General features: G+C 44.9%; 1 protein-coding gene across 11 annotated transcripts in view; it reads right to left on the reverse strand.

Annotated features, from left to right (window-relative positions):
• GLT1D1 (glycosyltransferase 1 domain containing 1) overlaps window positions 1-13,914 on the reverse strand; it is a 90,917-nt gene that overhangs the window by 36,705 nt on the left and 40,298 nt on the right. For all 11 annotated transcript variants that reach the window (XM_015085168.3, XM_053206426.1, XM_053206420.1 and 8 more), the window contains 2 exons: window positions 6,411-6,447; window positions 4,594-4,650 (listed from right to left, as the gene is read on the reverse strand). In XM_015085168.3, the coding sequence (XP_014940654.2) occupies window positions 4,594-4,650; window positions 6,411-6,447 (94 nt within the window). The remainder of the gene's footprint in view (window positions 1-4,593; window positions 4,651-6,410; window positions 6,448-13,914) is intronic.

The following is a 13,914-nucleotide window of genomic DNA, read 5'->3' on the forward strand; positions in this document are numbered from 1 at the left end:
GTACGGTGGCCATTCTTAGATTTCAAAACAGAATTAAAAGAAATTGGCCCGTGGACATCTGGAGGTGATGCAGACGCCTCGGCAACGTTTTAGTGGATTTCATTTCTTCCTTTTAACTCCACACTTAGTTTTCTTCCCTTTGTTTTTCTATGAGCAATCACGTTTACCGTGACTCAAGGTCTGAACTCATCCCTCACAAATGCACGATTTACACGTCCGTCCTTCCGATGTTACCATTTCCTGGAGAGTGGTATTTTTGTCTCCAAAACAGAGTGAGTCGCTCTCGCGGTCTGGCACCGTATGGGCCCCGGCAGGCTAGGTGCCAGTCCCACTGCCCAGCCCCCCAGTGATTCGTCAGATGACTCCACGACACAAACCCAGTCCGCAGTGAGCCATGTTCTCTGCTGTCTTCTGTGTATTTTTCTCATGGGTTATTATAAGGAGAAAAGAATCCAAGAACTTCAGTTGAGTGCATTAGACATGGTGAATGTTAGCTGAAAAATCTGATTTGGAGGCTGTGGATATATCGCGGGATCTGGTAACGTGAATTCTCCATATGAAACACAGGAAAATAGAAGTATAGTTTACAAAAGGAGAGAGGCAGAAAATGAAATAAACAAATTAACAATAGAAATTGAGTAAAATGGGAAACAGAACACTGGGAAGGTACGGTCAAATTTAAGGTTTCATAGTTTTGGGGTTTGATGACCAACAAAGAATCACTAACTTTCGATGTGTCGGTCATTGCCATCGAGAAGCAAGAATCATCCATCACTGAACCATAACAATGTTTAAGTTGTACCTGCAAATGCACAAACTCCAAGGTAACCAACCTGAGGTCTGTGCTTTTATTTCCTGATCAGGATAACTTTTGTAAATATCATGTGAAAAAATTCTACTTTAGTCTTTTTTTTTTTTACATTTATTTATTTTTAATAGAGAGAGAGAGAGCACAAGTTGGGGAGGGGCAGAGAGAGAAGGAGACACAGAATCCGAAGCAGGCTCCAGGCTCTGAGCTGTCAGCACAGAGCCCGACGCGGGGCTCAAACTCACAAACTAGGAGATCATGACCTGAGCCGAAGTCGGATGCTTAACCGATTGAGCCACCCAGGTGCCCTTCTACTTTAGTCTTTATTTTTTCCTAGTTGATCTGTTGGAAAATGGAATCTGGTTAGCATAAAAGCAATGTTTTGGACTCAAAAGTTTCAGTAATTTGAAACTTAGGACTTGGAGAGAGAACTGAGCATTTTTGGCAAAACCTGTGTCATACCGTGAGGAAGGATGCGTCATCAAATCGACATCAGATACTGAGGAAAAAGACCCTACACTTTGGTGACTAATCGAGTACCCCCCTGTGGGTCTGGGCTGCTAACCAAGGCCCTTCCCCACCCTCTCCCCTTGATTGCAAGGTTACACAGTTCACAAGGATTCTGAGGGTGAGTATTTGATCACTAACAGTCTGTGTCCAATTCACCGTCTCTTCCGTCTTTGCTGTCTGAAGCTCAAAGCAGAAGTGACAAATCACCATCACGGGCTGTGGAGGCCAGGGTACGATTGAGGATGGGTGGGGAAGGCAGTCTCTCTCCAGAGTCACCTGCGACAAAGATAAACGGCTCCACAAATGAGATTGGACGCCTGGTCACCAAACCCGGAGACGCCGATGAATTCCGCATCCACCCTTGCGCCAAGATCCGACAGAGCCAGCTACCACGACCCCAGCGAGCTCGCCTCTGCTGTGTATCCTGGACACAATTACAGCGTGTAGTTGTCCATGTCGAGACGGAGCCGCCAAGCGGGTCTCTGCGGGAAGGGCCGTCTTGAGGCGTCTTGAATGTCTCCCGGCTGTTCCGTTAATCACTCGGTAGGAAGACCGGTGAAACGATGAGCCATGAGGCTCTGGGCTTGATGAGAAATCTCTCACCCATTGGGAATTATGACTCTTAGGCACACCACAACGGGCGTCCCGTGAGATATGGATGATGAAGTCACTGCACAAGAGGCGATTTCAAATGGGCGCACCGGTTCTGAATAATGGCCCACACCTGCTGGCGTGACAGAGCCGCGGGACAGCGAGGGTTCACTCGCGAGGCAGAGGACGGCCCTGCTGCTGGCCCTGAGGTTGATGGATGCACTTCAAAAACCGTTTCTAATAAAATGCTTGGAAATGTTCTTCTTCCAAGGGAACCTGAGTCTGACGTTCGGTCTGACGTGGGGGGATGTGGGCTTTTGTCTGCTGTGCTTGGAGCGAAAACCAGCTACGCAGATGCTGGCTGCGGACGGCGCCTGGAGTCTTGCCTTTTCAGCCTCTTCTCCGAAGTTACCAGTGGGCTTGCGACGTCAGCTCCCCACCTACAGTCCCCTCCCACCATTGACTCTCGGGAGAAGCAGTTCAGGTTAAAAAAGAAGTATTCCGAAACTTGACATTGCATTTGGTGAGTCCATTCAGCTGTTCCCACATCTTGAGCAGAGCTACCCGGTTGGTCAGACTATAGGGGAGTGATAGTCCCCAATAGTATACACTTAGGGGCCTCATCTGTGGACAGCAAACTCTCCACATTTAAAGATGTTGTGCGACAAAGTTTTGTTTCAACATTGTGACTGCACTTGGGTCCACCATATACGGAAGATACAAAGGCTAGACTGTTACTTCCACCGCGTGTAGGGAAAATGGCGCCCTCGCAGCATGGCTGACAGACATGCACACTGATGCTACCTTTCCAGGAGATGTTGCGCACGACGTACGGATGCTCTGATTAAGGGCATAACCTAACCCAGAGCTTCTGTTTTTAGGTGTTCCAAAGACAACAACTTGGCAAATATACGAAGACTGAAATCCTAGCATCTCTGCCACTACATATCCAAAAGTTTAAGAAGGGACGGATCAAATAAGTTTACAGAATTCAAAATAACACTATAAAGGAATTGAAACTCATGATGTAATTAGAATTAATAAGTCAGTGCATAAGATTTCAGAATATAACGTCGAAACTCAATCGTGTTTTTACATATTAACAACAAACAATTCAAAAGTAAAACTTAAAAAGCCTTTATAATAGCAACAAAGATAATAAAATCCCTAAGAATAATTTTTTTTAAAAAGGCATAAAGACCTGTACAAATCATTATGACGATAAATGAGACTTAGATAAGAGGACAGATATATCATGTTCATAGATTTTAAGACAAATTATTTTTAAGATGTCCATTCTCCCTAACTTGATCTATAGATTTTATAGAGACTGACAAGGTGTATTAAGTGTATATGGAAATGCAAAAAACCTAGGTTAGCCGACACAGAGCTGTCGACTCACACTACCTGATTTCTCGACATGCTATATAAACCAACAGCAGGAGACAACGTGATATCAGCATAAGGACAGACGTACATAGATCAACGGACACTGGTAGATGGAAAGCTGATTTTCAGCAAAGCATTTCGATGGAGAAAGAAAAACACTTTCAACGAATGAGACTAGAACCACTTTCAGAAAGAAATGAATTTCCTCCCTATCTCACACCACACATGAAAATGAACTTCAGGGGCACCTGGGTGGCTCCGTCGGTTGAGTGTCCGACTTCGGCTCAGGTCATGATCTCACAGCTCATGAGTTCAAGCCCCGCGTCGGGCTCTGTGCCGACAGCTCGGAGCCTGGAGCCCGCTTCGGATTCTGTGTCTCCCTCTCTCTCTGCCCCTAACCCACTCACAATGTGTCTCTGTCTCTCTCAAAAATAAATAAACATTTAAAAAATTTAAAAACAACAACAACAAAAATTAACTTCAGATGGAAGGGCCTGGGTGGCTCAGTCCATTAAAAATTAATTTCAGATGGATTATGATCCTAATGAAAGAGCCAAAACACTAAAACACTTCCTCCTCTGGAGGAAAAGAAATAGGGGAAATATCTCTGTGAACTGTGAACAGGCAAAGGTTTCTTAGGGCTCAAACTGTGCTAATTAACCATTAAATAAAAATGGGTGAGCTAGGAGAAAATGAAAAGGTAAACCATAGGCAATAGGAGAAAATATTCACATATATACATGTACCTTCTTTTTTTTTTTTAGTTTACTTATTTTGAAAGAGAGCACGTGAGCAGAGGAGGGACAGAGAGAGAGAGAGAGAGAGAGAGAGAGAGAGAGAATCCCAAGCAGGCTTCGTGCTGTTGGCATAGTGTTGGATGTGGGACTTGATCTCATGAACGGTGAGATCATGACCTGAGCCAAAATCAAGAGTCGGACACTTAACCCACTGAGCCACCCAGGTGCCCCCGTATATACATGTATCTAATAGAAGATCTGAACCCAGAACAGATTTAAAAAATCCTCCTACAAACCCGTGCTTCCTCCTGCTCTCCCAAGGATGAGACCACTAATGACGTCTCTGGAAACGGAGAGAAGCCACGTTTGTCCTAATCCTGTCTGGCTCCCATTCCTGCTACCTCCTTCCCTTGTTCACCTAAAACCGTAGACTTCTTTGACCTGAGGAAGCCCCTTTCTTCGGGCCTCTTTTCCAAAGCCACGTGAGCATACCATGTACCCGACGCCAGTGACAAGATGCACTCCAGTCAAACTCATGTAAGAAAATTCATCTCTCACCTGACTGGTGAAGAAAGGTGTTCCAGTTAAAGGCAGAGTTTGGTCCTGTCACGATTCCTGGGAAAGAGAAAGAAAGTTCGTGATGATGAGAAGTAACCAGCTATTTTGTGCTGATGTTTACATAATGGTCTCATGCGTGGTTCTTACAAAGAACTCAACGTTCTGAGTGCTTCGTGAACACCTGTTCATCCCTCCAGCATGGGAGCTCACGGGTCCCCAACTAGAAAAGGTGCACCCCCTCAACCTCACCATCTGTTACTGGGTGGGACAATCGCCAGGTCATGGAAAACGCGAGTCCCTAAAAAATGCATGCAAGTTACGGGCCTCTAAAACACAGCCCCCCTGTAGCAATTACCTCTTAATCTAAAATTCCTGATCTCAACCCTCTCCAAATCATACATCCTGTTACCTGTATCATCGCCTCGGATGGATTTAAGTTTAACATTCTCTGAGTTGCACATATTAAGATGTAGAAAATTCAGAGGCAACGCTTAACAGCTTATCTTTGTAACGGGGAAAATCTGACATTTTATGAAATGTAAGTTAAGTCATGTAACCCTGTCTGCAATGTACCTGTGAGACTGTCATCTGCCCTGAGCTATGCAGATTTACTCAGTTTTGTCCTACTTAATGAGCATGCACACATGCCTGCCCTGGGCACAGGCGCCCACGCACTCCTGGAAACCCTTAAAGCCTTGCCAGGCAGACTGACCCCTCCGGTTTATCCGGCTGGAAACTAAGGTTCATGGAAACTAAGGTTCAAACGGTGTTCACAGCGACTCAGGGCGTAGGGGGTAGAGGCTGCGTCCAAACCCATGTGTGCTTCAAAGCCGTGTTTTCTTGGTGCACCCATGTGCTCCCCGGCTATAAATCAGGCCACGACGGAGGAACAGGGAGGTGTTAACCCCGCACCTGCCCTGACACTCACACGCCTTCTGTACATACTGAGTCACGGCATCCTTTTTAAAGTGGGAGTTCCAAGAAAGGGTTTATTTGATAAGTGATTCTTCTGCTACAGATATCACCGAACCCCCTAGAGGATTTATACCGTGCAGCTGAGGTGGGATCTGGGGGCCCCGGGCCCCTCTGGGGCTCAGCACCTTGGAAAACTCCTCACGAAACTAGAACTCATGGCCTTGGCCGCAACACCTGTGCTGACCTAAGCTTGCAGCTACACGTTCTTTGGAACCACTTCTTTCTGTGATTTCTGTTGTGTAAACAATAATACAGCGCTTTCAGGCGCCTGGGTGGCTCTGTGGGTTGAGCGTCTGACTCTTGATTTCGGCTCGCGTCACGATCTCACGGTATACGAGTTCGAGCCCCGTGTAGGGCTCTGTGCTGACAGTGCGGAGCCTGCTTGGGATCCTCTCCCTCTGCCCCTCCCCTGCTCTCTCTCTCTCTCTCAAAATAAATAAATAAACATTAGAAAAAAATAAGACAGTGGTTTCCTCACTGTGTTTAGGAGATGCTGAGAGCTTCCTGAAAGGCTGGGATTGGGTGAGGGCAGGAAGTGGCGGGTACACTTCCCCTCATCTCAACTAAAACAGACACACTCGGGTCTCCTGTTGTAAACACGCCATCGAGAGCACGCACCGTGCTTCTGCTGGTGGAAAGTGTTAACTGAACTGCATTTAAAATGACCCTTTTATAATGCTCTCATGTCTGTCCTTCATCTTCGTGTAAGGAAATACCAAGCATACCCATTCTACTAATCATTATTAGGTAAGTCTAAGACACTGTATTCATCCACAAACACTTCAGGACAGGTCTCTGAATGGACTCATGTTTTAAAAATACGTACATTTTAAAATTCTTACCTTGACTCTGGACATAGATCTTACCCCTAGCATGCGGCTTTTGAAAAGAGAGGAGAGAGAAAACAGAGTAAATCAGATAGCCCATTACAAGTGTCTTTTAGAAGTAAAAGGAAGGCCATTAAAAAAATCGCCTTGGAAACATCACAAAGGATCATCCACACAGATGCTCACTAGTTACTTTCTAAAAGCAGACTACCTTCTGCCTTTAATGGGGTTAGCCCATTAAAACACAGCATCTTTAAGGTCAGAAGCACAAAGAAAGAGGTCCCTTAAATTAGGCGCAGTGTGTTATCACAATTTTCTAGTTACGACGTTAGTAGAAAAGTTACTGAAGGTCAGACACAGAACAAGCCAGCGGCAGAGCCCGTGTGGTATCTGTCTACCTTGTGCCCTAGCGGTTTGGGGACACATATCCTTGAATGGAAGCAATACACTCCCCAGCCCCCACCTGTGGAGAAGATCAGAGAAGGGGGGAAGGGAGGGTCGTGAGGGGAGGGGAGAAGCACATCCAGTATGTTGAGAAACAGGAAAACAGGCACGGTGGGGGGGTGGGGTGGGGGCAGATTCTTCAAGGCGAGGGAAGGACTGGTCTCCAGGACACTGTAAGGACCCTCCCCGAGTGCCTCTCTGACTTGGACCAGGTGGCACTTTGCATGACGGAGCACGTTTGTACCAAGATATAAACTTACTACTCCTGGCGGTGTTTTCTGGTGGACCTTCAGAAAACTACTAGAGAGAAAAAGAATCCATTTCCTAAACTCATTTGGCATCGGTGGCTTAAATACTTTTAAAATCGAGTTTCGACACAAAGCGCGGAAGGCTGTGGGGTCACATAGGCGCCAATGGCTGTTTAGAACGTGATGGGAAGGTAAGGTCTTTACCGGTTTGTCATGAGACCTACGCATCCCACCGGTGTGTGAGGGGACCAGCCCAGCTCAGGAATGGTGTTCCCCCCGCCTGCATGCTGTCACCCCCAAGGTGACGTGGAGCCCGTGCTGGTGCACGTGGGTGCAGACCCACTTCCACCCACACCTTCAATCAGTTCTAGGTTTGGAAAACTAGCCGATGCCGAAGCGGTCCCACCAAGGAGGCCAGTGGACAGGGAGAAGGGGGTGACCCTGCCTTCAACACGGTGGATGGGAAGGGGGTGGGAGGCACAGCATCCCGCCGTCTCCAGGGAGCTGAATGCAACTCGGTACACAGCCAGGAGACTTGGTGCTCTTTGCTTTGGTCCTGAATGTTAACGTTTTCTATCGAATCCTTAGAAGCACCCAAGACCTCAAAAGCCTGGACCATCCTCAATTCTCCATAAAGCAGGGAGGAACCCCCCTTTTAAAAAGCCCCTAAGCAGCGTCTGGGCGGCTCAGTCAGTTGAGTGTCCGGCTTCGGCTCAGGTCTTGATCTCACGGTTCGTGAGTTCGAGCCCCGCATCGGGCTCTGTGCTGACAGCTTGGAGCCTGGAGCCTGCTTCGGATTCTGTGTCTCCCTCTCTCTCTTTCTCCCCCTGCCCCCGACTCACACACTGTCTCTCTCTGCCCCCCTCAAAAAATAAACATTAAAAAAATTTTAAAATAAAATAAAATAAAATGCCCTTAAAATAATAAACCATTAAAAAAAGTTTAAAAAATTCTCCTCCCTACCAGTTAAAAAAAAAAAAAAGTTAACTTTAATGGAAAAAAATGGCTACTAGCAACAATTTGAAATTAGAAATAGAAGTTCCGAGCGCTAAAATACTCCTTTTGTGTAATTATAATTTCACTGGAAGGCTGGAGAGACTTTTACTGGAGTATGGAGTTGCCTGTGGGTGCCTTCGGCCAGCCCCAAGTCTAAAACCTTGGCTCGGAAAGCGAGGCTAACACACTGGCAAACACAGACCAGCCTGGCATTTGAACATTAACATGAACACCAGCGTTTGACAAAAACAGATTCAATATAATTCTACATAGATTTGATTAATCGAGGGAAGGCAAAATAGGGTTTTTGCCTTGCCGCTGTTTTCATTGGAAATACGCTCCATCTACTGTAGAAATGCATAGGCCCAAAATGCTGCCTTCAAGAAAATTCCATCTGACACAAACAAAAATTAATTAAACTGCTATCCAAACTCCATAAGCAGAATGAATGGACTCTGTGTGGAAACTTCTGGATCTATCTGCTGGTCTTGGCATATATCTGAGCATTATTTCCCCTAAATCTACTAGACCATGAGAAAATAAGTATCAAGTCCTATATAGATGTTTAAAACATGTTATGAATGGTATTTTAAGATCTCATCCTAGCAAGTCGAGAAAATGCAGTTACTATATATATATATATATATATATATATATATATATATATAAAATCTGGACCTGGGTTATTTTTAATCTCTGTAATAAAAGAAATCTGGCAAAAGCCAACTGGCTTATATTGATTTTGAAAAACATTATCTATATTAAAATGCTCTAAGTACAAATTAGCTTTCTTTTCTCAATATTTATTATTGTTTCTCTTGCCTTGAAGTAGCACAAGAGTCAAAATCCTTGTATATCACTTCCCTTGCAAGATTAGCTCATTGATGCAGGAAATGAAAAAGAAGACTGTGTGTGAGCGTGTGTGCATGTAGGGGGTGGGGAAGTGTCTATGAGAAACCATTACTTAATTTGGCCCATTACTAGGTATAAAAAGCCAGTGTCCCGTCGGATAGATACTTACAAATACACCTGGCTTTCTAGCAGGTCCAAACGGTAACTGATGCCTTTTTATAATGGAATAACAGGCAGCGACAACAAACCCCTGTTTTTTGATTTACATAACCTTCTGAAATCAAGCTCTCTGCAAGTAGAAACCACAGCAAGTATTATTTTTGAAATATACGCACAGGCTCTGTGACGAAATAATGATTTTTACTTTGAAATTACAACGTGACTTTTGACGATGGCTTCGTTAAAAGTGCTTTTCAGAGAGTTACAAAACTCATGGCTCATAAGTGGAAAGCTTCAAAGTATACCTATGTTAAAAAAAAATAAAAACAAAAACGCATAGGACTTGGGCTCTTTTCAGGGAATGTGGTTCTCTTCCTTTCTCCCTACGCTTTCCCTTGGAAATCAGTTTTTAAGCAAGGAAAGAAGATAGATGGGGCACAGCCTTTTCACTGAGCTCTTGCAACTGAACCAGACAAAGAGAGATTTTTCAAGAAAAGAAAGGATTCATGAATGGGGTGAGGAATATCTCTGAATGAAGACTGGATCGGGATCCAGTCCCGTGGGATCCAAAGCTAACTGGCAGCACAGGAAATAGAAACGCCAACAGGAAAACCTGAAGGAAGATGTCTTAAAAAACAACAACAACAAGAACAACAGCAACAACAGTTAAATCTATGGAGTAAATAGATTTACTGGGAATCGTTGATGTGATTCAAAAGCTTCCCCGGCCTTTCTGTTCCTTGGTGATTTGAGGAATTCTCAGCACTTCTGATCATTCCAGATGTCTGAGCCCCAGGTCATGATCGTGTAAAAGGTGCCGGGCGGGGCGGTCTACGCTCTGGAACTGATGACTTTTCCATTCTTTGAGTTACATTAAAACTTTCCAATTCCCAGGGATCTCATTTGGGGAAGAAAAATGCAAAGAACATTTGCATTTCTATCGAGAAATCTCTGAGGAAAGCCAATCTTAATGGAAGTTATTAAAAACGATTAGCTTCCTAGGGTGTGATCAGTCCCTGGAGTTTCTGTTACAGGGTATTTGCAGGGAGGGCCACATACAAGTAGGGAGGGCGTCTAAGGACGAAACTGACGAGGGGAATGATTTTGAGTTTCCATGACAGTAGGAACCGTAACAAAAGCTGTGGTCTGCATGGCTCCTGCGGCTGCCGGTGTGATTTTCAGAGATAATCAGGTACAGAGCAGTGGACCATGCGGGAAGAAGGCGAGAAAGCGTTCACAGGACAACATGCATTCAGTACATAGGTCAGCAATTAGTTCACACGCGGCTCATTCAGACGGGCGGGCACGAGGGAGCACCTCCATTGGCTTAGTGAGCTCACCTGTCCTGCCAGCTGCACAGGTGACAGCCCACGAAATCTGTCTTGCTTTCTGCATTGCAATTTCCAAAAGAATTTTGATGAGTATACGCACACACTGAAAGTAAAAGTACACTCTACGTATTGCCTATACCTAAACTGCTTCGAGAAAGTTATTTTTCTTTAATGAGTGCCGAGGCGAGCCACAGAATGGTAAGCCCCAGCAGGCAGTGACGCACAGTCTCCAAACTAAAAAAAACAAAAAACTCCAAAATGTCAAGACACCAGAAGGCTTAGCTCAGTGCTAACCTCAGCAGAGAGTCACATGGGCCATTTTGGTTATCATTGTGGTTTTTTGAATTCAATAACCACTTCAAGCAATATTTATTCAAACTCAAGATGTTTACAAAACAGCTTATAAATATTTGAATTTGGAGAAAGTCCTTTCAGCAGAGAACTTCTTAGAGAAAGTGGGTCAAGAGTGCAGTTGAATTTTCTGTAAGCCTGTGGGGTTTTGGACCCAACGGAAACATATTAAACCCACGATCACTGCTTCCGTGGAGAGAAAAAACTTCCATTAAGATGTATACCTAATTTTCTTCCTTCCTTCCTTCCTTCCTTCCTTCCTTCCTTCCTTCCTTCCTTCCTTTTTTCTTTCTTTCTTTCTTTCTTTCTTTCTTTCTTTCTTTCTGTGAAATAGTCACACTTTCTGGTGAAAGTCTGGTGAATTTAGAGAAAGCATCCTTCACTTTTAAACCAAATTTGCATGCTGAAATGTGTATTACATACAGTAATAAGAAACCAACGTTCTGTATAGATTAGCTTTACGTTTCCATAAGGCACACATCAAAGTTAGAGATGGGTAGTGATTCAAATTCCTAAAAACGCCACATCAAGGTTATAATTTCACAAACCAACAGAGCAGCGTTTTCCCAAAACACAACCGGCGTTGAACTTGTGTGATAAATATTAACGACACAGCGTGCAGACCCGGTAAAGAGCCCGCTGGGAGTGTGCCCTTCACAAAGTAGGCACGTTGTCACGTTAAGGGTGATTTAAACAACACTAAAAAATAATGATGAACCCAAACAAAGGCATTTCCAATTAAAAGAGATAAAATAAAATCATCTTTATTGAAATCCAATCCAACTAATCTGTGTAGTCAGCCAGAGATAGATAGGGGACCATAAACAGCCTCCAAAGTAGTACCCTGGCTTTCCCAGAGGGCGGGAAGGGACCCGGGGCTGGCAAAATACACCCGTTCTGGATACATTTCCGTTAAGATATCTCCCACTCCCCAATGCTGTGCGAGAGTGTGTCTTCGCAATCTTGAAAAAGCTCATCCCCCACTTGTATGTACAGGGCTGGGCTGACCAACCAGCCACCAGACACAGGAGACCAGGGCACCCTTGAACAAGGGCTGCTCTGAACGGAGATGTGCCCTAAGTGTATAAGGCGCGATGAGGTTTGAAGACAGTACAAAAACAAACCAGGAAAAAAGTGAACTATCTCATTCGTCATTTTTATATTGATGACATGCTGAAATAATAAGATTTTGGAGCTAGACGATGTACAATAAAGAGCTTGGCCTTTGCCTGTGACCTCTGGGAGATAATCTACATGATACATGATAGGAGTGTCTTTGTTTAGGGCAGGGCCAGTCACAACCAATGGGCTCAGGGTGGGGGCCGGCCATGCCACAAAGACCAACCGGGTCATTTAGGGTGGGAACTTGGAGTCAAGTGGCATCTGTCCCCTTTGAACACTGGATTCCTGCACATGAGCTGTCAACCACCCAAACCTACAGAATGAAGCTCCAATAAAAATGTTGGACCCTCAACTTGGGTAGCTCCCTGGGTGGCTAATGCTCCATGCACACTGTCTCAGGTCAATGACCAGGAGGTGGAATGATTGGACTCCACGGGGAAGAAGGCAATGGCACCTTGGCCCTACATGGCTCTTTGTTTGGGCCGATTTGAGCCTGATAAAGAGCAGCCACAAGAATAAACCACAACCACGAGCAGAATGACGGTCAGTGAGTTCTGTGCAATCAGACGCAAACGCCACACATCTTTCTAATCTGAGACTATCGGAATTTGATTCCGGTTTCATAATAATTAGGTAGGATGCAGTAAACAACAACCTGAGTCGAGCCTGCTCCCGAAACAAAGGGACACAAAATTAAAAACAAAAGCTGGCAATTCAATAATGAAGAGTCAAATGTCATTACTCAAAAACCGTATCTCTGTTCAGAAGACCTAAGTAAAAAATCATCTGTCTACAAAAATCCATCTAAAATAATTATACAAACGCAGCTGAGTAATGAAGCTTTACATTATTTATAGGTCTTTTTTTTTATCTGTAAAAACTGATCAGATGAAGCATTGAGCGGAACTTTACTGCAAAATCATCCACCAAAAATAGCACAAAACACTGTATTAAAAACACAGGTTCATGTTCGAATTTAATAACTAACCGCCACCACTTTAAACTCTAAAACGAGATGCCTCCTTTCTTTAGTATATACGGTCTCTTACATCATCACCCCAGACTGAACATTTGCTTCCTGTTTGGTTTAAAAAACAAAACAAAACAAGCTTTGTTATGCTACTTGCAAGAGCCTCTTCTGAAAACAAAGACCACTGACCTGGGATTACAGTCCCTCTGGTGTGGCCACCTCCGTTTGAGAACGCGAGTGGTCTCAGGTGAGCTCCCAGTCATAAGCTGGCCCTTCTACGGGCACCTCTGGGGCATCGTCACCCCTACTGCCACACCCACCCAGACCGTGGCGGCTCTGTGCATCCGGTGCGGCCCTCACCACGTAGGAAATTGGACCCACGTAAGAGTAACTGTCCCACGTGTCAGTTATCACTGTGACACCGGTGACTCCCGGCTCTGTATCTCCAGCTGCGCCCTCTTCCCTGGGACAGCCTCATGCCGCGGCGACGCTCCGGATATTTACGACTGAGTCCCATATCTGTCTCAGATTCAGCGTGCCTGGGGCTCCCATTTCGTTCTCCTTCCTTTCCCCATCCAAGCTCCTTCAGTCGAGCTCGTCCAGAATTTGTTGATAAAAATCTTAAATCACGTTAATATTCTCGAGTCCCGCTTTACTCCTTCCTTACATGCTTCCCACGGTCTTCCCACACAAAAATTTGTCCAGAACGTGGTACGTAGGTTTAAAAAAAATCATTATCAAAGTGCATTTGTAGGTAAAATGGCACATATTTGCGGGTGAAATGGCGTGATTTTTTTTAATATTCCAGAAAATAAGTGTGTGCGTGTGTGTGCATGCATGTGTGTGAGAGCGTGTGCGTGAGAGTGTGACTGTGCATGTGCGCGTGTGTGTATGTATGTGTGCAGGCACATGCATGTGTGTGTGAGTGTGTGTGTGACTTTGTGCATGTGCGCGTGTGTGTATGTATGTGTGCGGGCACATGTATGTGTGTGTGAGTGTGTCTGTGACTGTGCATGTGCGCGTGTATGTATGTGTGCGGGCACACG

The sequence above is a fragment of the Acinonyx jubatus genome, chromosome D3 (assembly GCF_027475565.1).
Source record: "Acinonyx jubatus isolate Ajub_Pintada_27869175 chromosome D3, VMU_Ajub_asm_v1.0, whole genome shotgun sequence".
In the NCBI taxonomy this organism is placed as follows: domain Eukaryota; kingdom Metazoa; phylum Chordata; class Mammalia; order Carnivora; family Felidae; genus Acinonyx; species Acinonyx jubatus.